At 38.8% G+C, this 25686-nt stretch overlaps 1 protein-coding gene across 1 annotated transcript; it reads left to right on the top strand.

The window, feature by feature from the left end:
- Nucleotides 1–3924: 3924 nt before the first annotated feature.
- SHISAL2B (shisa like 2B) lies at nucleotides 3925–25377 on the top strand. Its single transcript, XM_007973821.3, has 3 exons — nucleotides 3925–4363; nucleotides 9099–9256; nucleotides 25176–25377. Exons 1-3 carry the CDS (start codon nucleotides 4173–4175, stop codon nucleotides 25307–25309), a joined length of 483 nt encoding a protein of 160 aa, XP_007972012.2. The 5' UTR covers nucleotides 3925–4172; the 3' UTR covers nucleotides 25310–25377.
- Nucleotides 25378–25686: the final 309 nt, after the last annotated feature.

Raw genomic sequence — 25686 nt, 5'->3', positions numbered from 1 at the left:
AATATTTCTTGTCCCTAATCTTTCTCCACTTGCTCTGTCATGCCAATTCTCGGTAAACCCTGCTGGGCTGGAAATTAGAAGTAAGGGGCAGCACTCACCTATGAGACACCACTTACCATTGTCCTGTGAGGAGTCATACCCGCAGTTCTCAGCCCTATCAGACTCAGTGTCCCCATTTTATCAGAAATCTTTCTATAACTTTCCCTTTGCTATCTTGAAATAGGATGTGTCTACATACCTAATTGGTATGGGCTGAGCTGTGTCCTTCTAGGAAATCATATATTGAAGTCCTAACCCCTAATACCTCAGAATGTGACCATGTTTGGAGACAGAGCCTTTAAAGGGGTAATTAAAATACAATTAGGTCACTAGAGTGGGCCCTAGTCCAGTTCTAGGGTGTCCTTAGGAGAAGAGGAAATTTGGACAGAGACAAGTACAGTGAGAAGGTGATGTGGAGACACAGTGAGAAGACAGCAATCGAGGCCTGTCAAGGAGACAATCCCGGAACAGATCCTTCTCCTTACAACCCTCAGAAGAAACCAATCCTGCTGACATCTTGATCTCAGACTTCCAGCCCCCAGAACTGTGAGATAATACATTTCTGTTGTTTAGGCCACCTGGTCTGTGGTACTTTATTATAGTGGACCTAGCAAACACATACAGTAATTCTATACAATGCCTTCATTATAATATAAAGAATACATAAAAGGAGTGTAATTTACCATAAAATATATACAGTATTTCCATATGTAAATGCTCAAGCACGACTGTACCAAAAGACATAATGCTTACATCAATACTCTGCATGCAATAGCTACAAATCACTGTGGAGTGACGGTACAAATGCAGGCTGACACAGCATGTGGTGTTGGCAACACAAATACAAACCCTTGAGCAACATAACTATTGGTACATAATTTTTTGTGAACAAATCTTGGTAGAGTTCCAAACAAAACAAGTAACAATCTTCCCTCATTTTACATGGTAGTTGTATTCCTGGAAAATTCAAGAAAAACATTGTATTTGTTTGTAATCCAAGGATAGGTTCTAGGTACAGACAATTGTAAGTAGGTTTTTCATCTACATGAATGTCCTGTAGAACATTTGAAAGTCACATACGGTTCTTCATTTTCATATACATATTGCAGGGGGTCAGGCTGTCTACCATCAATGCCAGGACAGTGTCATCATGACAACCAAAACTGTCTCCTTATTTCCAGAATATTCTCTAACGGAGAATTCTTCTTGTGATACAAGAAGAAGAGAAAATAAAAGATGTAATCGATGGCTATCTTTTGGTGCGGGATCAGCCCCACCCTACTCCCTATCAGAACTCCTCCTGCCTGGAGGAGGGTAACTAGGGACTTAGTCACATGGGACTACACAGCAGACAAGGGCAAGTGATTTCCTAACTGGTTAAAGCCACAGTCTTAATACTGCCCTTAAGCTTCATATGGTAAAAGGCTCCTTTGTTCAGAGGCTTCAAGGTACTCCAAGTTTGGTGAAATTCGGCCTCTGTGGTCATGTCTGTCTCTGGATTTTTCTGTGTTTTATGTGTGTTTGGGGGTTGGAGGGGGCTGAGGTGGTCTGTGATTGCTGTGATAGCCCCAGAGAATCATCCTGATAAATCTCACTGTTCACTCCCTGCTCCTGTTCCCAGACTGTTGACCATTCATTGTTGGAGAGTTTCTACCTGAAGACTGTGATTTCTAACCCAAAGCGGGCGCTCAGCGATGCACCCGATCCTTTTATTCCACTCAGCCTCTACCCAGGCATGCTCCCTACAGTGTTCACTCTGTCTTTCCCATTCTTGTCAAGCATCTAAGTTCCACCTTGTTGTCTCATGCTCTCAATAATATTTTATTGAGACAATCAATATTTCCAGAAAAACTTTCCTCTCTTTTGTCTCCAAATTTCTTTTCCTCTCTCATGTAATGGGAGGAGAAGTCTGCTAGTGCTGCATATTTCTCCCCCTTCCAAGGGAAATTGATCCATTGAATAAAAAGCTTCCATTCTTTCCTTTCAACTGCCTCCTCCCCTCACGTTTGCCTGAAGATGTCCTGTCTGAGTTACAACCCTTTGGCTGCAAGTAGTAGAATCCAACTTGAATGCACTGTGGCCAGAAAAGCGGATTTTGGCTATAAGGAAATAGGACATGTCAGGAAACTCTTAAGAATGCCCTGGGCCTCCAGAAAGGACTTGATCAAGAATTGCAAAGCCGCCAGCACTCTTCTACCCACCTTTTCTTTTGCTACTGTTTGCTTCATTTTTCTATTTCCTGTACACTAGCTTCTTGAGGCTTCCTGTCCACATGGGTGGAATTCCATTTCCAGGGGACAGACCCTAACTGGCCTACTTTGAATCAGGTCCAATCCCCTGGCCAAGGCGTAGGGGCATAACAGGGACCAAATTGACCCTCCTGCCTGAAATGATGAAACAACAAAAATACCTGAAACAATTGGTTTTGGACATGGATATCAGGTACTGCAGGACAGTGATCCCTGAGAGAGGGGAAACAGGTGAGGTGGGCCTTATGAGTCCAGCTCACTGGCAGGAGAGAGTTTCCAGGTCTTTGCAGTACAAGAAGGTAGAAGCCAGGTAGAACTCAGTGGTCTGAGAAGTCCAGGGAAGAGTGACTAGAGGCAGCAGAACAGAGTACCAGAAGGAGACGGCTGGAGAGAAAGAGAGAGCGGAAGAGAGGTAGTGAGAGGGAGAGAAAACTTTGGAGATCACCAGAGTCTTCATGAATATCGATCACTGCAGGCCTGGGAGGAAACTACTTGAACCACAGAAAAGAACCACCTGAAAGAAACAGAGGGAACAACAATCCTTGCAGCCCTCACAAGGCTGAAAATACTTTGTGTTCCTACCAGTCAGAATGGTAAGCCCTATAATTCACAAGGTTTGGGTAGAATAACTCGAAGGGTATTGCCTCAGTAGTGGGGAAAAATTCAGTCCTAAAGGCTACTCTAGTCCTGCCTAACAAATACTAAAATCAATCCTGAAAGAATCAAACTGTTTCCAAGGAACTTAACTGCATCCCAGTACAAAGCTCAAGAGTACTTATAGGAATGCAAAAACATCCAGCACCCAACAAGGTAAAATTCGACATCTGGGATCCAATCAAGCCTCTGGCCAAGGGAAGGAAGCAGAAATGAAGAGGAAGAAACAATACTCTATCTTGTACATTTTATTAATGTTATAATCGCCTCCTCTCCCATCATAAGGCTATTATTATCTTTTTCTTTATACACCCAAGCATTGCTTGACTTATTACAATAAGCATGCATTATCATCGTTATTTTAAAAAGCCTTGTGAACAAACCAATCAAGAAAATGGGAATATCAAACAAAAAGGAGACAAAAGAAGTTCCTACAGCACATCAAAACTGACTGAAGTTTTCTCCCTATTTCCTCTGCCTTTTTTTCCTTTGGCTGCCTCCCTCTCTAGAAAGTTCTCACTTTCTTTACCTTCATGTCTTGCATTTCTTAACTTTTCTGGATATTTTAGCTGAACACAAAGCAACTGCAGCATGGCCAGTTGTTAGGGGAGACGTTGTTTCTTGTTTTTTATTTTTAAATGGGCAGATCTTAATGTTTCACATTTACTTCTCAAAGAAAGAGAACACCAACGCCGCCTCACTACTGTTCACTGCCTTTTAGCTGGTCCTCTCCTCCACTCCTTGAGTCTATGGCCGAGCAGTTAAGGTTCCACTAGACCCGGTCTGTTTGCCCAGAATCCACCTGCCCTGTCCCTAGGCAGGAAAACTGCAACTTTGGCAGCATCTGCCTGGACTGAAAACATGTCCCACGTCTCCTTTTTTCCCTCTGGAGAAAGCTCTTTCTGGCATGGTGTGGGGACAGCTAAGGTCTCCAGGCTGCTGGTGAAGTGAGGGAAAGTAGAGGGGAGTGGGCGCCGAGATGGGCGGATAAAAGGAGCGACCGCTCAGCAGCGAGACGGAGAGGCGAGAGTAAGGCGCCCAGACACCATGTGGACAAGGGGAGGAGAGAAAGCAGAGGTGGCGCGGGCAGACTGAGCGCCCGGGCAGCCAGAGCCCAGATCGGAAGAGCCGAGTCCGGGCAGAGGGGTCCGCGGGCTCTGGAGGTGCTGGACCGGTGCGATCCGAGAGCAGACCGGGGCCCTCGCGAGCCTCTCCTGGCCCCTGCCCGCGATGAGCGAGGACAGCAGGCTGTGCTCCGGCTACTACAGCCTCAACCAGAGCTTCGTGGAGCCCTTCCAGTGCCCCCGGCGCGGCGAGGGGGCCGCGCTCCAGTACTGCTGCGGCTTCGCCGACCTCAAGTACTGCTGCAGCGAGCCGGGCAGCTACTTCCCCTACAAGCACAGCTACATGTGGAGCCTCAGGTGGGCTGAGAGCCCGCGCGTGCGGCGGCTGGCCGGGCCCGGGGCTAGGGAGGCTACAAGCGGAGCCACGCCAGGGCCAGGGGGAGTCCCCCGGGTCCCCGCGATCGGTTCTGGGTTGGGTCCCTACGGAAGGAAGCGGAGCCTCTGAGGGCGGGTGACGGTAGGGAGAGAAATCTCGCCCTGGCTCGAAACTCCCGCAGAAGCCAGGACCGGAGGCGAAACTCCCGCAGAAGCCAGGACCAGAGGCGAGGCGCGCGCTGGAGGAGGGCGGGCTTTGCGCCCAGGGCGCACTTGGGGCCCTCCCGGCTGGCCCCGCTGGGTTCCCCGCCCGCTTCCCGGGAGCCGACTGCTCTCCCCTCGCCGGGGACCAGTCCCAGGCTGGCAGCCCTACTGGTGGAGCGGGAGGACAGGCAGATAACCCAAGGGGAAGGTTTAAACTCCTCTTTTAGGTTTATTTGGTGTATTTGAAGAGAAAGGAGGCTCCTTTGGGGCTCTTTTTACTGCATTAACAAGGATCAGAGTATTTTAAGACTCTTTGAGGGATGTGAAGGAATTGGCTGTATTCTTTAAAATACACATATATTTTTTAAAGTGCGTGTGTGTGTGTGTGTGTGTGTGTGTGTGTGTTCCTGAGGGCCTGCGCAAGCAACTGGGCTTTACGACTTGCCCTTTTTGGAGGATCTGACCCCTACCCTGGAGAGAATTGAAGAGACACCAAGAAAGATACAGCTTTTGGTTGCCATGATTATACACACACTCTGTAGAACAGGACACCCCCTTTCTTGAAACCTGAGCCATGTGGCTATTGCTGGAATGTGAAGAGACTTTCTAAGGTGGGGTCTTGTTTCTTTTTCCTATAGTGGTAATTTTATTTTACTTATTCCAACTAGTATTGATGTAGACATTTTCCTTATGAATTTCTTTTCCCCCTTCCACTCTGAAGGGCTGCAAACTTTAAACTTAATTTTTCATTTTGCTTGGAGAATGAAAGGGGTTCGACAGTCAAGGAAAGAGCTCCCACCTTAAATTGTTTTGTACATATTAATTAGTTTATGGAGTTGGAGGAGATGGATTCTGCTAGTAAGAGGTAAAGTATTATGATTATGTCTCCCAGTCACCTACATGACCCAGAATTTAACACACAGGCCAAGTCTATAGCAAATGACTAAATGTTACTTCTTGAAGCAATAAAATATTAACATATTTTTCTATATTGGAAGCATCAAAAAGTCTCAACAGGAATGCCTACCTTCCAGTAAGTTCAACTGACAAAGTTGTATTTTGCTGGAGAAGGGCAAAATGTCAGAAAATAATGATAGCTTATCCTTAGTAGATTACATGGGGAAGAAATCTGTATTGCATTGGTTTATTATCTGGCCTTTTGGAAACTAACTGAGTAATCTATCTCTGGGTCATTGGAGGCATTACTAATGGCAGAAGCACCTCCAACAGAGACTGGCAATTCCTAAGTCAAACTCAATTGGAAAATGTGCCTGAGATTTTCAGATCCCTGAATAGTTCCAAAGTGACAAGCAATAGAGGACATAAAACCTTCCTAAGATTTATAAGGGCACAAAGGAGTGAACAGCTTGCTGGGGTCTTCATTCAGCACTGACAAAACGGACAGTGCAGCTCCATTCCCTGGGAAATAGAAAAATCACTTCAACTGATGTTGTCGGTTGGCAGTGTTAAACCTGGGGTTCCTGTGAATTATTGAGCTCTGAGAACACAATAGGGAGGTAAATTTATTAGAGCTTCATTTCCCCTCTGTTCTTTGCTCTCCACTCCTAATTTAAAATAGTCCAACTGTGAAGAGTCACTAGCCCTTGTTTTGAGATTCTATAGTGGCTGGAGAAAGGCACAGCTGTGGCTATCGCAAGGTAAGTGAACTTCCTAAGTAGGAGAATTGCTGCATTAATGTGACAGCAGCTTCAGACCCTCTCTCAAAGCTTGTAAAACAACTGCCATAGGGTGCTGAGGAAAGGATAATTCTTCCTTTCCTGTGTCTGGCCCCCTCCCATCTTTTCTCCTCTGATGACTCCCTATGTTCTTAGGATTTTCCTTGGTGATCTTCTCCAGGACTTGGGAAAATAAGGTCTATTGGACAGGGCCATGCATGAGTGGCTATTTAATTAAAGTATTTATTGAAATGAATATTTTAGGAGTCTCCTGGAGCTCCATCTTTACCGAGAGTTTATACCTAGAGCTTTGCATGCATAAAGCAACATTTCTTTTCTTTTTTTTTTTTTTTTTTTTGAGACGGGGTCTCGCTCTGTCACCCAGGCTGGAGTGCAGTTGCGCAATCTCGGCTCACTGCAACCTCTGCCTTCTAGGTTCATGCCATTCTCCTGCCTCAGCCTCCCGAGTAGCTGGAACCACAGGCGCCTGCCACCATCCCTGGCTAATTTTTTGTATTTTTAGTAGAGATGGGGTTTCACTATGTTAGCCAGGATGGTCTCGATCTCCTGACCTCGTGATCTGCCTGCCTCGGCCTCCCAAAGTGCTGGGATTACAGGCGTGAGCCACTGCGCCCAGCCATAAAGCAACGTTTTTATAAAGTGAACCATGACATTGAAACTATTTGTCACTATTATGAAGAACATTCTTTTTTAACAGAAAACAGGGATGGCATGCTTTGTTTTTGTTTTTCTTTCACATTTAATGGTCTGGTTTTATAATTTGTATATTGAAAGCCCACACTGTGTATGTGGAAGTTAATTAAAGTAACAATTTTGCTTTCAAATAGACTAAATTACATTTTTACCTTGAAGATTTTTTAATAATCAGGTTCTTGCTTGCAGAATCTTTCCAGATGTCTAGCCTCTTATCTGCTCTGTGCACCAGATAATATTAACTGAGTGGATTACATTCACATGTGTCTGTGTATAGTGAAGTGATCCTAACCTTCCCTGATACTTAAAATGCACAAAAGTTAGGTTTGGTGCAAACAAGTATAAAAGAGGAGTCGCCAAATATAGGGAGTCTACCTTTTAGATGAGAGTGCATCCAGTGAGAGCAAACCCCAAGTTGAAATATATAGCTCTACGATGACTCTAGCCATAAATTTCCCCAGCCTTCACTTGTCTACAAGGCTAGTGGAACTGGCTTGACAATAAACCAAGCACAAGAATCTCTGAAAGTCGACTTCATGTGTGTGATTCAGGAGGCAATCTCTTCTTTGCAGGGGTGTTCTAGCTCCTAAAATGAAGGACAAGTGGAGTGAACTTAACTTTTCACTTTCAGTTCTGTTCTCCTTCCTCCCAAAGCAACAATGCTCCTGGCATCCCTGGTCAGATTCTCCCTCCTCTCCCTTTTGGTACAGGTTAAACTTGTCAGTGTCTGAATCCCAGGGAAAGAGCAGAAGCCTAAAGGCAAGCCAGGAAGATAATGAAGAAAAAGATCATTACTTTTCAATGATGCATGTTCCAAATACCGGTAGATCAATCAGCAGTCAATTATTATTTATTTCCATTTATTGAACATTTTCTACAAGCTAAACTCTCAAATGCTTTAAATAAGTGTATACAACACTACCATGAAAGTCAACAGAAGTATCTGTTCTTGAGTAAAATTGATTAAAATCTATTTATAGGTTAAAATCTATTGGTAGATTTTAATTAGAACAAAATGTGGTTCAAGAAGTACGTGTTAGCATATTAGTCTTTCAAGATAATGCTTTTTTTTCCCCCAAGCTCTTTTCCCATTTAGTAATATTCAGTTCACAGGCTTATGAAAACTATATTTCTCAAATGATTAGACTGAGAGGTAACTGTATCAGACGGAATCATTACAAATTTAGGGTGGAGCAAATACAATCAGATACACATTTTGTTTTTAGAGAAAAATATAAGGGCTTCTTCCTTAATGCTAGAAGCCATTGACATTATGCCCCTTTAGAAAGGAAAAAGTCAAACTGAACATAAACTTGATATGAATTTCACAAATACCATTTCTCCTTTTTTATAATAGTTTTGGCTTTGTAAATCAACAAATGGCATTTCACATATGTCTTTAGTGCTTTTGCAGAAACAAATATTTTTCTGTTCATCATTTGTTGTTGAACCTGATCTTTCCTTCTAAAATATATGAATAATAGAGGTTTATTTGATGGAGATGTTTTAGAATTATCCCAAAAGAATCATGTGACCTTTAACCTATAATATGAACACATGATCTTCCCTATTAATAGTAATGTACAGGCTGGCCAGGAGTGGTGGCTCACGCCTTTAATCCCAGCACTTTGGGAAGCCATGGTGGTTGGATTGCCTGAGCTCAGGAGTTCGAGACCACCCTGGGCAACATGGTGAAACCCCATTTCTACTAAAATACAAAAAATTAACTGGGCATGATGGCATGTACCTGTAGTCCCAGCTACTCGGGAGGCTGAGGCATGAGAATCACTTGAGCCCCGGAGGCAGAGGTTGCAGTGAATCCAGATTGTGCCACTGCACTCTACCTTGGGCTTCAGAGTGAGACACCATCTCAAAAAAAAAAAAAAAAAAAAAAAAGTAATGTATAAATTGAACAGGGTCTCGAAAATCCTACACAGAAAATACAAGAATTTGGTGATGGAAAAAGGTGAACTGTAGATTTGAATCCGTTACTGTTTATGCTAAAATACAATTTGGTTATGAATGACTGAGAGCAAGAACTAACGACATATTTATGCCTTCTCTTTAGTTGAACCAGTGTGAACCACTTTGTGTGACACATGTTTTTTTCCTGTTTTCCTCAGCGTTGGTGCCTTGATTGGATTAGGAATTGCTGCCCTTGTTTTACTCGCCTTTGTCATCAGTGTCTGTGTCCTTTGCTATTTATTTCTGTATACAAAGCCTCAAAGATTAGACACTGGCCTTAAGCTTCAACACTTAGAGGCTTCTTCCACTCAAGAAGGTAATCAGTATCTATTATTTGTTACCAATTACCTGAACTTTATCCAAAAGAATAACTTGTACCTGGGTGATCATACTGTTAACAATGAATGCTTTTTAAAAATTCAGTTTACTATGTATCTTACTAAAAATTCACATTGAATCAGGCCTTAATGATGAAATACTTTAGGGAAATTGTGCTGAAGGAAAAATAGCAGCAGGATGTAATTATTCTCATGAAAATTAAACCATTGGTTCAGTAAATCTGCTTTAAATATATTTATGTTCCTTCCGGTTATTAAGGTTTATCCTCTTGAAATTTTAAAAATTTTGTTTTTGGATGGGGTCAAAGAAGTCAAATAAATAGAGAAAAAAAGTATTTGATAACTTATTCTCTGAACCAAATATTTTCATCACTCTAGATTGGCTAGTCAGTGGTCAGTTAAGAATTTATCTGTGTGTCTACTGTGTACACAGTTCAGAGGGGCATATAAAATAATTCAGAGGCATATAAAAGAAACAAAAAATAACTAGAAGATGTATTGGTTAGATTGCAAACTAGTTAAAATGTTGGGATTTGTATGTGTATAGTGTGACTATAAAGTAGAAATAATGTTTATTTATGGTTTGTGGAACTAGGTCCTATTATCTCAATCATCAAGTGCTGTGCAAATGCTAGTTGTTACCATTATAAAACTCAATCACAAAGAATTTTTAACTGTTGTGAATATAAATTTCTATAGTGTATTAAAAAGTACTAATTATAAATTTTATTGTGAGATGCACATATAAACCAATCTAGAATATACATTATAAAATATATACGGAATTTATCAATAATTTATAGGTAGAATATATAAACAGAATATAAATTTAGGGTTTATATATGTATTTAGAATGACACACAAGTGCTTACTTGCTTCCATGTAAAAATAAAATGAAAATCTTTATGTTAAAAAAATTGAGGAAAGTCCTCACCCATATACTCTATTTTAGTTGCATCCTAAAACTTCTCATATTATAGGGTACCTGTTCTGTGACCTTATCAAATACATCACCACTGTGTGATTGCATTAGCTCTCATTTCCTTCTCTGCAGAGGAGACCTCTCAGAGGGTATCCTGTGTCACAGAACAAGGGGGCCAAGATTCCTTGAAAGTTCTCTTCCGGAAGTACTGTTTGGAGATTACATGGCTGAAATGATAGGTTGTTAGCTGAATTTAGTACAAATGACTTAGGTCCGGTTTCTCCACTGGATGTCGAGTAGTGATTATCAAATAATCAGATTGTAAAATCAATTTTTGTCTCAATTGCTTAGGTAATTTAAAGTTGCAGTTCTTACATTTGACTGCCTGTGAATCACATAGAGAGCTTGTTAAAAAAACACAAATTCCAGGCTCTGCATTTTAAAACAAGTAGCTCCTCTTGCTGCTTCTGTCCTTGTTCCCCTGCTGTCTGCTCTCCAGAGCAGCCAGAGCAGACCTGTTAAAACACAAGTCAGGTCATGTCACTCCTCTGCTGAAAACACTAATCGCTTCCTGTCTCTTTCAATGGAGAAAACAGTCTTCATCATGACCTGTGGGGACTTGCGTGATCTGCCCTTATATTTCCTGTCTTCACATGCCCAGCCTCATTGGCCCCTTTGCTGTTCCTTGAAATTCCTGATTCAAGGTCTTTGCACATGCTTCCACTATTGTCTGGGATGCTTTCCCTCAGATATCTGCATGACTTACTTTTTCACTTTCCATCTTTACTCAAAAGTCACCTTCCCAGGAGCTCTCCCCTGGTTACCCTATCTGCATTTTTAATTCCCTTTCAACATTTAATACCCTCTTCCTGCTTTGAATTTATCTTAGGCATTCACCGTTAACATATTATATCCTTTACTTACCTGTTGTCTATCTTTTGTCCACTCCGAGTAGAAACTAAGTCCCAGAAAAGTAGAAATTTTTGTCTTGTTTGCTCATTACTGTATCCCCATTGCCTAGAACACATAGCAAATATTCCATGAATGAATTGGATGGGGTAGCACTGCATGTGTGTCATACTAGGAGCATATTTTGAGAAACATTGGCAAAATATTGTCACTGTCACAGTCATAAAACATTCATTGACTGCCTTCTCTATACAATGCACTGTACTAAATAAAAATTGGTTATTTTTCCAGATTTAGCTTAGGTACTGCTCCAAAATTTTATTTCACATTGACTTCAGAACATAGCAACAGCATTAGTTGGTTTGTTGATTCAAATTTTGTATTCTTGTCGCTATTGAGTGAGGAAGTCCATTATAGTTAGATGAGGCTGCTTACTTGCAAAGAAATATCCTCATTCTGCCCCTCTCACAAGTATATTTTGTCAAATTGGCAGATCAATTCAGTACACCTTTCCTGAATGTGTGCTATTGGTAAGGCAGGATTTTAAGTGATCAGTGACTTCCTGCTGCTTTCAAATGAGGTGATTTTGGTCCCTTGCATTGATTTTAACCAAATCAGACATAGTGGAGAGCCCAAAATAAAATAGTTCAAATGTCACTAGAATGGGAAGAGAAAATTGTTTGTATTTGAAAGCGAGCCTTTGATGTGATATTTACACATTGCTGTACCCTTCGTTAAATATGCATGTTCCATTCCAATGATTCTACTACCTAGCAATGGATGCCAGTGTTCTAGCTATTGAGAAAGCAAGTCTGTGGCTTTATTGCATTTAAGGAATGTCTTGAAGATTAGGAACATAATAGAATATTTGCATAATAAATCAAAAAGTAAATATTATGTCAGAGGAAAATTGGTTTCACCAGTTTCCCGTGTCCTTTCCAAATGCATGGGTCACATCAAAAACTGGGCAAAGGATATGAACAGACACTTCTCAAAAGAAGACATTTATGCAGCCAACAGACACATGAAAAAATGCTCATCATCACTGGCCATCAGAGAAATGCAAATCAAAACCACAATGAGATACCATCTCATACCAGTTAGAATGGTGATCATTGAAAAGTCAGGAAACAACAGGTGCTGGTGAGGATGTGGAGAAATAGGAACACTTTTACACTGTTGGTGGGACTGTAAACTAGTTCAACCGTTGTGGAAGACAGTGTGGCGATTCCTCAAGGATCTAGAACTAGAAATGCCATTTGACCCAGCCATCCCATTACTGGGTATATACCCAAAGGATTATAAATCATGCTGCTATAAAGACACATGCACATGTATGTTTATTGTGGCACTATTCACAATAGGAAAGACTTGGAACCAACCCAAATGTCCATCAATGACAGACTGGATTAAGAAAATGTGGCACATATACATCATGGAATACTATTCAGCCATAAAAAAGGATGAGTTCATGTCTTTTGTAGGGACATGGATGCAGCTGGAAACCATCATTCTCAGCAAACTATTGCAAGAATAGAAAACCAAACACCATATGTTCTCACTCATAGGTGGGAATTGAACAATGAGATCACTTGGGCACAGGGTGGGGAACATCACAAACCGGGGCCTGTTGTGGGGAGGGGGTGGGGGAACAGATAACATTAGGAGATATACCTAATGTAAATGACGAGTTAATGGGTGCAGCACACCAACATGACATGTATACATATGTAACAAATCTGCACATTGTGTACCTGTACCCTAGAACTTAAAGTATAATAAAAATTTGAAAAAAAATTCATGGGTCAGCCTCCCGATATTTTAGGTTAATTTTTACAGTTGAAACTATTTCCATTATAGGAAATCTGAATGGCCTAAAGGGAAATGTGTTCTTGTGTACACACTAAATTGACTTAGGACACTGAATTTTTTTCCCTCTATAATTGACGAGAGTCTAAAATAGTCTAATATTAGACAATTTTGCCAAGATTTTGCATAGTATATCTTTATTCTGTTGACTTGCATTACAATTTAAGACTCCGACGTTTGGAATGGATCTTGAAGAAAGCTAGTCTCTGGCAGTGATTGTAGACTGTAATTGGACTACCCCTAGGGCTCATTCTGTACAGAGGACCTATTGCTGAAGCAATTGATCGGTCTTTAAGTTGTGTTCCATAACCATTTTCTTCTTTTTAAACTTTGTGTTTCGGGTTATGTATGCTTCAAATGCCAATGTTTAAAAGAATACTATTGCTTGTAAATTGTTCTGTATAGGACGTCCAGCTCCTGAGAAAACAGATGGCTGTGTGAAAGGCATCCTTCTGAGTCTACAATCTGAGGGTGAGGGCTCATTCCACAGGTTGTGGAGGAATTAATGGCTAACCGAGGAGCAATTAAAGGGGTGTCTTAGAGCCTTGCTTCTCAAACTTTTCCACCAGAGAATCCTTAAATGTGTACAGTTGTCCCTCAGTATTCATTGAGATTGGTTTGAAGACCCCCTGCGGATATCAAAGTCTTCACATGTTCAAGTCTCTGATGTAAACTGGCATAGTATTTGCATGTAACCTACGCATAGCTTTCCATTTTATGTATGTATTTATTTATTTAGAGACGGAGTCTCTGTTGCCCAGACTGGAGTGCAGTGGCGCAATCTTGGCTCACTGCAACTTCTGCCTCCCTGTTTCAAGCCATTCTCCTGCCTCAGCCTCCAGAGTAGCTGAGACCACAGGCACTGGTCCCCATGCCTGGCTAAGTTTTTTGTATTTTCAGTGGAGGCAGGGTTTCACCATGTTGGTCAGGCTAGTCTCAAACTCCTGACCTCAAATGATCCACCCGTGTCAGCCTCCCAAAGTGCTAGGATTACAGGAGTGAGCCACTGTGCCTGGCCCTTTTATATGCTGTAAATCAGTAGTCCCCAACTGTTTTTAACACCAGGGACTGGTTCCATGGAAGACAATTTTTCCAGGTCGGGTATGGGAGGGATGGTTTTGAGATGAAACAGATCCACCTCAGATCATGAGACATTAGATTCTCAAAAGGAGCGCACAACCTAGATCCCTCGCATGTGCAGTTCACAATAGGGTTTGTGCTCCTTTGAGAATCTAATGCCAATGTTGATTTGACAGGAGGTGGAGGGGAAGCAGTAATGCTTGCTCGCCCTTTGCTCACCTCCTGCTGTGCGGCCTGGTTCCTAACAGGCCACAGACTAGCTTGGTCCGTGGCCCAGAGGTTGGGGACCCCTGCTTTAAATCATCTCTAGATTAATATGTAGTACGATGTAGTACAATGTAAATGCTATGTAAGTAGTGTTATTCTGTGTTGTTTAGGGAGTAATTACAAGAAAAAAAAAGTCTGTACATGTTCAGTACAGATGCTTTTTTTCCCCAAATATTTTTGATCCGTGGTTGGTTGAATCTACAGATGCAGAACCAATGGATATGGAGGGCCAACTATGTAAGAGAAAGGAACCTGTGTCTCCAGAATTCTAAGGGCTAGAGTAGAAAGGCCTGCTTTAAGCCTAATGAACTTTAAATTATCTGAAGTTTCCATTTTATTTTTAAAATTATGAGAATTTTCAATTTGACTGCATAATATGACTTGTTTTACTCTAATAATAGCATCTTCTCCCTCTCATATCTGAGTAAACTTGATGCTCCAGGAATATAAAGCATATTTATCCTGGGGCTTTGAATATCTATTGATACTCTGGAGTTGTAGAAGAGGCTGGGGGAAGGAGCTAAGAGAAGGGTTCTTAGACACAGAATTTTTGATAAAAATTAGAAGGGCAAATATTAGTAGAGCTGCTTGGCACAAATAAAATAATACAGCTGTATAGGTATAATAAACAACAAGCCTGTATTTCATGTTCTCTTTTGTAAAGACAGATGATATAAATGAAAAGGGATAAGTAAATTAGCAGTAAGGCACAGTTGTCTAGGAGAAAAGCATAAATTATATATGAAATACTGAGAAGGAAAGCAAATTTAAAGATAATGCAAACATTTATTCTGCCTGTGAGCAAAATAGGATTTGGGCTGGCTCAGTATGGTCTGCTATATTCGTCTTAGAAGATATCCTTGCTCTCTCGAAAGAAAATCTTCCTCTCAATTCATTATAGTTCATTATCAGTTCATTATAGGAAAATTAGGAAATACAGAGAAACAAACAAATAAATCTTATATGTGACTAATTTTCAACTGCAGAAGTTTCTTTTTTTGTGTTTTCTCCTTTTGGTTTCACACTTAGAAAGTTTTCCCCTTACCAAAAGATATAAAGATAAAATATTTAAGTATAAAAAATAAATGCATTAGTAGAAAATATAGGTAACTGTATTTTCCAGTCAGTATAGTTTATATTTTCTAGTATAGTTGATTTCTGATTTCTAATATAGTTAATTTTTTTTTTTTTTTTTTTTTTTGAGATGGAGTTTCACTCTTGTCACCTAGGCTGGAGTGCAATGGCATGATCTCAGCTCACCACAACCTCCACCTCCCAGGTTCAAGCTATTCTCCTGCCTCAGCCTCCTGAGTAGCTGGAATTAAAGGCATGAGCCACCATGCCAGGCTAATTGTGAATTTTAATAGAGACAGGGTTTCTCTATGTTGGTCAGGCTGGTCTCGAACTCCCAACCTCAGGTGATCAGCCCGCCTTGGCTTCCCAAATTCCTGGGATTACAGGTGTGAGCCACAGAGCCCAGCCCTAATGTAGTTAATTTTAAAATACATTTTCTAATATAGTTTGAAGTATTAGTAATTAGTTATAGTTACCTATGGTTATCTAATTATATAATTACCTAGCTATATAATTACCTAATATAATATAGTTACCTATATTTATATATTTAGATACCTATAGATAACTATATTATACTAGGTAATTATGTAGTTGTCTATATTTTCTTCTAATGCATTTTTCTTATACTTAAATCTTTAATACTCCTGGAGCTTTAATTTTGGTATAAAATATGAGGTAGAGATCTGCCTTTTTTATTTTCCAAATAATGAGTCAGTTGTCAAATATTTATTGGCTAATCCATTTTTCTCTTGACAATTTAAAATGTCACTAGTCATAAGCTAAATTCGTACATATATTGTGGTCTGTTTTGGACTTTGTGTTTTGTTAAATTGATTCATCTGTTTATTTTAAGCTAGTAATATACTTTAAGAATTACTGTAGCTATACAGTTTATTTTAATATCTGATTAAACAAGACTCCATCTCCCCTCTCCTGTCATCCTTTTTTTTTCAGTTTCTGGGCTACTCTAGTAACATTCAAGTTTCCAAATAAACTTTTGAATCACGCTGTCCAATTTTAAAAAGACAAATGGTATTTTGATGGGTTTTGTACTAAATGTATAAAGAAGTTGAGAACTACTTTTCTAAATAGCCTTAATGTCCTTTCAAAAACATTTGCTCAAAGCTCATATGAATTAGGCTGCCAAATTATTTATTAATGGTAATCAGTGTTTATTTCAGAAAGATTTTAAAGGAATTCATTGAGATCTTAGCAGAAGATAGGGTAATTGGAATTCAATGGCATAAAAGGCCACCTGTGTCTCTTTAAATAGAAAGACCTTTTTATTTAAAATAATGAGCCTAGAATTTTATACAACTGCTTCTGTTCCTACAATGTAGAAAATCAAATTGCTCAGTAGTTACCTATATTATTAGGTTGGTGCAAAAGTAATTGCGGTTTTTGCTATTATAATAGCATTTCGGAATCCTCCTCAAGGCAGAGTCAGACAATCCTCAGTCATGCTCAAACCAATAAGCAAAATAGAAGCCAGTCTCTCATTGAAAATCATTTATTTCAAGGACATATAATATCAGCTAACTTCCTTTGTAAGATATTGTTAATCATCAATAGTTGGAAGAATTTAACAATATAGAAAAGAAAGAAAAAGGTGAATTCTGGAAAAAATAGTGTAGGAAAAAAATTTCTGAATAGAACTGCCTCCACTCATTAATGAGTGACTAAAGCAAAAGGGCAAGTCCAAGATTGTAACTTTCATGATAAATGATGTTTTAACTGTGCTTATGTGAGATCTCTCTATATACTTGAGGGGAGGGCAGGGCATTGAAAAGGGAGAGGTCAATAAGTTTTGCTCACTTCACCATTTAGCTCACACCCAGTCCTATGCGTCATCATATTACATTTGAAGGGAAAACATCCTCTTACAAATAAAAAAAACACTTTTAGGATAAAAACTTGAGATTGCTTGTTTCCGCAAGAAGGAACTGCAGGATAAGTGGGATGTGTAGATTTTCTACTAAATAATAAAGTGACTCAGCTAGGTTAGTACATGGAAGCTGCTGAAGAACATCAGAATGGTAACCCAGAAGCTAGGAGGACATTGGCAGATGATAGTAGAAAGGCTTAATGACAGTTCTGCCTGATAGCCACGAGATAAAGACCTGCAGAAGTCCCCAACATTCTTTTGATATTTTGAAATGGCAGGCAAGAGCGGAGTTTACAGAAGTATTCTAGGTCCCCGAAGAAATGGTTTGAAAATAAGTATAAAATTTAACTGTTATCAGAAAAATTATGTTGGCCTACCTGTGATAAGGATAGGTAGAAAGGTTTCGTTCGATGAATTGGATTTAAATTTTGGCAAAGACCAAAGCTTTAATTTAATGCCAGTCTAGGAAGTATAGGATTAAAGAAAGGTTGAAATTTGCATACAATGACTAGAACAACAAAAACCAAAGAATGGAAATAAGTAGCAGGCAGCAGGAAGAGCAGCTGACAATTGAGTAGGAAGGAACTGTGATGTTGAATCTTGGCAATTCCCACTCCACTAATGAGAAAAATAAATTAAAAAAGAAAAAATTTTTATGTGTGACAAATCTCTTGGGAGCGCAATGATATTACAGATTTATTTAAATTGAATCCATGTTGTTACCTGTGACAGAAAAGAGGCAGCTGTTTTTATCCCTATTTTGTTGGTTAAGAAACTAGTTTCTTGATTAAAAGAAAACTAGGAAATGCTGAGGTTGCTGAGATATTTTCATCTTTCTCTTTTAAAATTATCCCAGAGTTGTAGTTAGCTGAACTGTATTATCACTACAGCTCCACTAACTGCAGTTGTTTCCCAATATGTCCAATTACTCTAAGTTACCAGAGGGATATACCTTGAAAAAAGCACTTTTGGATTTGTCTAACCTGCAGGAAGAGAGTGAATGCTAGAGGTGTTATGGTGTTTATAACACATCTTTTCTTGTTCACATAGCAATTTGGTTTTGTTAGGGGAATTGCTTTGGCTTTAGAAGCCAATCAAAAAAATATTTTTGTTCTAAACACCGGTTAGAAGGATCCAATAGCCAAGTAAATAATGAGTTGAGGCTGGGGAATAACGATCTTTACAAGTCATACATGAATAAAAATCTATACTACTGTAATGTATTTTGCAAGCCTTTAAATCTCAGAGGGGAGTAAACAAGTTAGATAAATTCCTTCAGTTGTTGCCAGAGAAATATATAATGGAAACAAGAGCATCAGAACGGGGATGACTTAGAGAGAACCCCAGAATGACTAAGTTAGGAAACAACTTCCTTAGTTTATTTCCCACTAAAAAAACAAAAAACCCAAATTTGTTATGACAAAACACCTTGAAAGTCTGATTAAACTATTATGAATTTAAGTATGTAAAAAGCTTTGGAAACACGAAGGACTTTAACATTACACTTTTTAGATTTCCAGGAATTCAAAAAAAATTAAAATTTTAGATACTTAAATCGGTGCTTATATAAGATACAAATGTCACCCCAGATAATACAAAACTAATTTATATCTTAAATCTTTGATCTTTTATCTTTACCTGCTATACTAAAGAGTAAAAATAATATTAAACAAGTGAAAAATAACCTACAAACACCTTAATTTGATTTTCAAATATTATATAATGTCAATGCAAAGTATCTGAGACAGGTCTCTGTCAGTTCAGGTTTATTTTGCCAAGGTTAAGGACGCATCCCTGACACAGCCTCAGGAAATCCTGAGACATGTGCCCAAGGTGGGTGGGGGTACAGTCTGCTTGTATGTATTTTAAGGAGACATGAGACATCAGTTAATATGTGTAAGATGGGCTGGGTGCAGTGGCTCACACCTGTAATCCCAGCACTTTGGAAGGCAGAGGCAGCCAGATCACTTGAGCCTAGGAGTTTGAAGCCAGCCTGGGCAACCCTGTCTCTACCAAAAAATAAAAAAAAATTAGCTAAGCATGGTGGTGCGTGCCTGTAGTCCCAGCTACTCGGGAGGCTAAGGCAGGAGAATTTCTTGAACCCAGGAGGTAGAGGTTATAGTGAGCCGAGCTCACACCACTGCACTCCAGCTTGGTGACAGAGCAAGACTGTCTTAACACACACACAAACAAAATGTGTAAGATGTGCATTGGTTTGGTCTGGTAAGGTGAGACAACTCCAGGTTAGAAGTAGATAAGAGAAAAAAGGTTGCATTCTTTTGAGTCCTTGATCAGCCTTCTACTGAATACACAATTTAGTCTGGCTCAGTGAATCTGCATTTTTACATAAACAGTAGGGCAGAGGAAGCAATCAGATATGCATTTGTCTCAGGTAAGCCTCAGAGGGATGACTTAGAATGGGAGGCAGGTTTGCCCTAAGCAGTTCCCAGGTTGACTTTTCTCTTTAGCTTAGTGATTTTGGGATCCCAGGATTTATTTTCCTTTCACATTCCCACCCTTTCCTTTTTAAAATCTTTTGGAGAAAGCATTTTAGAAGAAAATTGAGTCTGGTCTCAGGTTTTGTCTGATCTCTCATGGCTAGTATGGTTCATTCTTAGATGGGTAGGTCCCACATTATGAGGAAAGCTGATTTTTAGCAGGTTGTGAAGTCTCATGTCCTATGAAGAGAAAATAGGGGGAGGAAGAGAGAAAACAAACAAAACCAGAACAATCCTGGAAAATCAATATAGGCCATATTACTTTGAAGTCCATACATCAGTAGGCAGGTATGAAGCAACTTATGTATGTAAATAGGTTGCTGTTATTTTCTTTTAAAGCTTAAGTTGTCTAGCTTCAGTTTGCAGGGCTTTAAAGAAAGCACAGCTTAGTTTTCAGTGATTTCAACATAGAAAAACTAGGGAAAAAAGGGAAAAGAAAGAACAAAAATTAAATTAAAAATATTATTTTGGAGACTTGTAGCCTGGAAAAATTTTAGAATTCAGTCCAAACTGTAGAAAAGAATAAAAACTGAAAAACATTAGGCAAGACTAGAATCTAATAACAAGTGTACTATAGCTCATTTTGAAACGTAGTTTCTCTCTCTCTAGTCTCCCATTTTTATTAAAAACAAATCATAATAGGACTGATTTGCTTGCAAAAATAAGATTTAGTCTTATGCTTGGCCTGATTATTTGTATGAAGGGCTGCAAGGATAATTATTTTTCAAATAGACTTTTAAAATTTGGCTTTGATGAAACTCAAGGAATCTCAGATAAGACTTTTTTTCTTTTCTTTTCTTTTCTTTTTTTTTTTTTTAAGCTGAGCCCAGCCATGGGTTTGTATCCTCAAATACCTATGAGTTGTGTAATTTCCTCTCCTCTTGAGGTCCCAAGATACCTTGAACCTCCTGGGCCTGTTAGAATGTGACATTCTTTACTTACTACAGGTTAGGAGCCCTATGCAGGGACCATGAGGACACGGTATGAGGCCAGTTTTCCCCAAAGGGCTTTTTTTGGCTCTATGGGTTAAGCTTGATTCCTTAAAGGAAAGCATGCTATTCTATTCAAAGCCTTGGTAAAACAACCAGTTTCTCCAATTGTGTCCTGTTGCAAAAGAAAACATTCTTATTGCACTTACGCAAATAACTATATTGCCATAAGTTAAGAAAACTCACAAATAGTTTCCAAATTCTGGAGAAATAAGGAAGAGAGAAATATGCTCCAAATTTTGTTTATAGGAGTATACTTTACTCAATCGTTAAAAGCTGTAGATAGTTTAAAATAAGTTTTTTTCACTCTGAAAAACAAAACAAAAGATAAGCAACATTTTAAGCTAAAAGTAAAAAAGATTACTTCAGTCTTCTTTTAGCTCAGTCCATGCAGTTAACTCTGGTCCTGTTTGATATTCGTGAACATTTCAGTTCTCTGAGAGTCCCGAAAGTTTTTTCTTTTATTCTAATGTCACAATTTCCAAAGTTATTAAAAACCTGCATTCAAGAGCACCTATCAAAGTCCTACAGCTGATTATAAACCACCTTTTGAAGAGGATCAAAACAAGAGAAGTCTTAGGACAGCCATTATTAAAACCACATTTGACTAGCAATTTGTTACTTCTCTGGCATACAACAGTTTTATATAATTATAATTATTAATAACATACACTAAGTCATATTAGAATTATAGGAGTTTCCCATAATTTTGGCACACATACCAATAACATTTATACAAATATAGCCCAAAGAAAACCAAACACCATTTCATATTTGACAATGCTTCCTGTATGATTTCTATACCAATAAGTCAAATAGGTCTCTTTTGGACTTCTGGGGACTAAAGGCAAAAAATTAATGAGGACCCAAGTTAGAATTTGACTTTGGAAAGTGTGTCAAGTATAAAAAGTTTAAAACGCTTGCTATCATGAAATAGGATCACAGGTCATTGCAAAATAAGTCATTCATTTAACCAAGGTGATAACATAAAGATTTCAAAAACAGGTGAAAACCTTTATTCTTTGAGAGAAAAGACTTAATTTCCCAAATCATAAGCCCTAATAAAGACAGCATGAGGCCAATTAAACCTGTCTTTCAAAATCTTGAAAACAATCTATAAAATGCCTGATTTTTTAATCATCTTGACAAGATAAAATTTCCATAAACCTTGTTTATTATTTGTTAAATTTGAATCTAATTTTTAGAAAATATTTGCTTTGCAAAGTCAATAATTTTTTATTTCTTAAATTTTTCATGCCATCTTTCTCTACTATATTTATTTTAAATAGCTTTGCTTGCTGATTGGGCAAAGGCTATTTTCCAGGCTGGCAAATGCTGTGCCTACAACAAATTAGCTTTTAAAAATCAAATTATACTGACTGCATGTTTAGAAGTAGAAAGTAACTTATTTTACTACCAAAAATAGTTCAGAAGAGAAGTAATTGAAATAAAGTCATTATCGTGCCACTCTAGGCCCCAGATTTTAAATTTCAGCACTTCTAATATTAGCCTAGAGATCAATACCATGCATGTTTCAGTCTTACGGGTAAGATATGGAAGCTGCAGTGAGACATCTTTAAAAACTTGTAAATAATATTGTCCTTTGAGCGTTGAACCATGAAATCGTCCCAGAGTGAGGGATGTCCTAATCGATCCTAGAAAGCATTTTACTTATAGAAAAGTATCTTTAATATATATTTTTACTTGCAAAAAGCAGTTTACTTATAGAAAGCAATTAATATGCAAAGCCAGGAAGTATTGGCATACTTAAAGGCAAGATTTAGATTCACCTAAAGAAAAAAAATCAAAAACTTGTATCCAGAAGATATGCTGTATGGTGAAAAGAAGAGGATGTACAGTAGCTACTTCTAATGGAAGGAGTCTTGGCTAATGGACTTCCCCTTAGGGAGGTTTGTGGCAGATTTTCTAAAACCTGAAGGAGAATTCTTCAAGCAAAAGAGGCTGGAGAATTAGAGACACTAGGCAACTGGAAGAGGCTTGGGGCAGAGAGGGAGACACCAGGGAAAGTTTTGGGAAAACAGGACCTGTGGGTATCTGAACCACCAAAGACAAGGAAGGGAGTGGGGTGAATTGAGCCAGAAGAGGAAAGCAGAACCAGATCATCAGCCTAACCAAGTTTATGTGTGATCTTAAAGGGCTTTAGCAGATAGGCTGATAATGTTATGAGTAAGTGCTATGTAAGTATTAACTATTATTATATTGCTGATAGTTTTACATTTTTCTCACTTGACATTGTATTCTAAGCACGTTTCATGTGATTAAACATTTCTTAGAAACCATTTTTATATTTTTTTTAAGTTAAAGGGCTGCATGGTATCTCAGGCATGATATTTAGCAATTCTATCATTGGAAATTTAAGCTACTTTCATTTCTTGGTATTTAAAACAACCAGTGAAGAAGATGTCTATAAGTTTTAGATCTCATCTTTGATGGTTTCCTTGGGAATTTCTTGTTAAAGTGAAATTACACAGTAGGAACATTTGACACTTCTAAGTATGCACCAATTTACACTCCCATCATGCTACACCGTTGACCAAGAAAAATTACTTTTTATCCTCACCTGAGTGATGAAAAATTGTTTCTCTCACCTTTCAAATTTACATTTCTTTCTGACTAGCAAGATTAAAACTTTTTCATGTTTATTAGTCATTTTATCTTTTCTGTCACTTTCTTCACTCACTAAAAGGTGTTAATGTCCTACATGCTGATATGTAAGATCTTTACATATTAGACATGCATCATTTGCTCTAAATATTTTTTGCTAGTTGGTTTTCAATCTTGTCTTTTGCTACCCAGTTTTAAAGTTTTCTGTCTTATCCTTTAATTCATTAATACACTCAACTAATATTTACTGAACAACTATGTGCAAGGCATTTTTATAGACACATCATTAATGAACAAAATAGTCAAAAATTTCTTGGAATGTGGTACTTAAATTTTAGTGAGGGAAGACAGTAACTGATAAGCATGATAAATAGGTAAATTATATTAGCTAATAAGTGCTTCGGGGGAAAAATGGAGGGCAGAAGGGGTTGGTGATGGGGATATGGAGGCTGCGATTTTAAATAATGCTTTGGGTAGGTCTTATTGAGAAGATGACTTTTGAGGAAGGACTTGGAAAAAAGAGAGTTATTGTGCAGATTATCTGGAAGAAGAGCATAGTAGACCGAGTAAAGAGTCAGTGCAAAAGTCCCAAGGGCTGGAACATGCCTGAAATGTTTAATCAAAGAGGTTGGAGTGAACCAAAGAATGAAGTAGAAAAAGATGAAGTCAGAGAGGTTAATGGTGTGTGTATGAAATCATGTAGGCCACTGTATAAGACTTGGGTGAATGGAGGGTTCTGGGCAGAGGGCATGATTCAACTTAGTTTTTAAAGAATAGCTCTTTGAATGTTGTACTGAAAACAGAATAGTGGTAGCAGTGAAGATGGTGAAAAGTGGTCTGATTTTGGTTGTATTTTAAAAGTATAGTCAACAAGGATTTCTGATGGATTGGATGTAGGGTGAGAGAAAAGAGAGGCATCAAAGACCAGAGGTTTTTGGCCACTGGACTGTGGATTTAGCAACATGGAGGTAATTAGTAACGGTAAGGTAGCAGAGAGTAAAAAAGAATGGTGCCCTGGAAGCCAAGGAAATAACTGGATCAACTGCTGCTAAGAAATCAAATAAGATGAGAATGAACTGGACTGTGCATTTAGCAACATGGAGGTCATTAGTAATGTCTGTGATTTCTTCCACTGTTCTTTACATATTTATGTTATTTTCTATTGGTGAAATGATACATTAGTTATTTCTACAACCATTCAACTTTCCTAACACTATTCATTGAATAATCCATTTCTTTGCTGTGTTTGTTTAGTACTAACTTCCGATCAGCAAAGATCCATATTCCTTTACCTTTGCTCATTTTGGACTCATATTTATATGGAGTGAGTGAATGGGATTGTGGCACAACTGTGCCCTTTTAATAAACCACATCTAAATCAGTTATAATGGCAAAGCCTTAAGGTTGTGCAAGTTATTATGATTGGCTTTAATGTAGTTCATGCATAGGAGAGGGACAGTCACACTTTTGTTAAGTCACTCAGAAATTGTTACCTTCTTATCAAATGTGTATTTTCCTCATGGAAGCATGGAGGAAAAAGGTAAGCATGGAAATCAATTTTTTTGTTTCTGTTACTATTTCCCTTATTTGACTTTCAGAAAGAAATACTCAAAAACCACTTCAAAATAATTCAGTTCTCACTCATACACATAACATTTTCAGGATATCATATTTTCAATATTGCTACAAAAATTATTTTTAAGTGCACATTTTTATAAGTGAAACTCGATGTCATAATTTCAAATAATTATTTCATTTTGTTTTGTGTATCTGCAGGCAAGTCAAATGAAAAAACCAAAGCCCTCAATTCAAATGCAGCATCAAATGCAACGAATGAAACATACTATGAAGCTGATGATATAATTCAAGAAAAAACAATGGATGCAACACAAATCCACATTGCTTATTAACTAAAAATTCTGTGTTTTAAATGCTTACTGGAGAGATGGGGCAATAAAAATAAAGCGTGCATTTGAAACAGTTTGTAATATTGCTTTTCCAAAATTCCGGGCGCGGTGGCTCAAGCCTGTAATCCCAGCACTTTGGGAGGCCGAGACGGGTGGATCACGAGGTCAGGAGATCGAGACCATCCTGGCTCACACGGTGAAACCCCGTCTCTACTAAAAAATACAAAAAAAAATTAGCCGGGCGCGGTGGCGGTGCCTGTAGTCCCAGCTACTCGGGAGGCTGAGGCAGGAGAATGGCGTGAACCCGGGAGGCGGAGCTTGCAGTGAGCTGAGATCCGGCCACTGCACTCCAGCCTGGGCGACAGAGCGAGACTCCGCCT

This window comes from Chlorocebus sabaeus, chromosome 4 (assembly GCF_047675955.1).
Source record: "Chlorocebus sabaeus isolate Y175 chromosome 4, mChlSab1.0.hap1, whole genome shotgun sequence".
Lineage (NCBI taxonomy): Eukaryota > Metazoa > Chordata > Mammalia > Primates > Cercopithecidae > Chlorocebus > Chlorocebus sabaeus.
The sequence above is the reverse complement of the archived record's forward strand: the minus strand, read 5'-3'. Positions and strand labels throughout refer to the sequence as shown.

Bases quoted from the DNA above. Each gene is read 5' to 3' on its own strand.
- SHISAL2B (XM_007973821.3), top strand. From the start codon at position 4,173: ATGAGCGAGGACAGCAGGCTGTGCTCCGGCTACTACAGCCTCAACCAG. The intron at 4,364-9,098 runs GTGGGCTGAGAG...TGTTTTCCTCAG, and splicing joins AGCTACATGTGGAGCCTCAG to CGTTGGTGCCTTGATTGGAT. The intron at 9,257-25,175 runs GTAATCAGTATC...GTGTATCTGCAG, and splicing joins GGCTTCTTCCACTCAAGAAG to GCAAGTCAAATGAAAAAACC.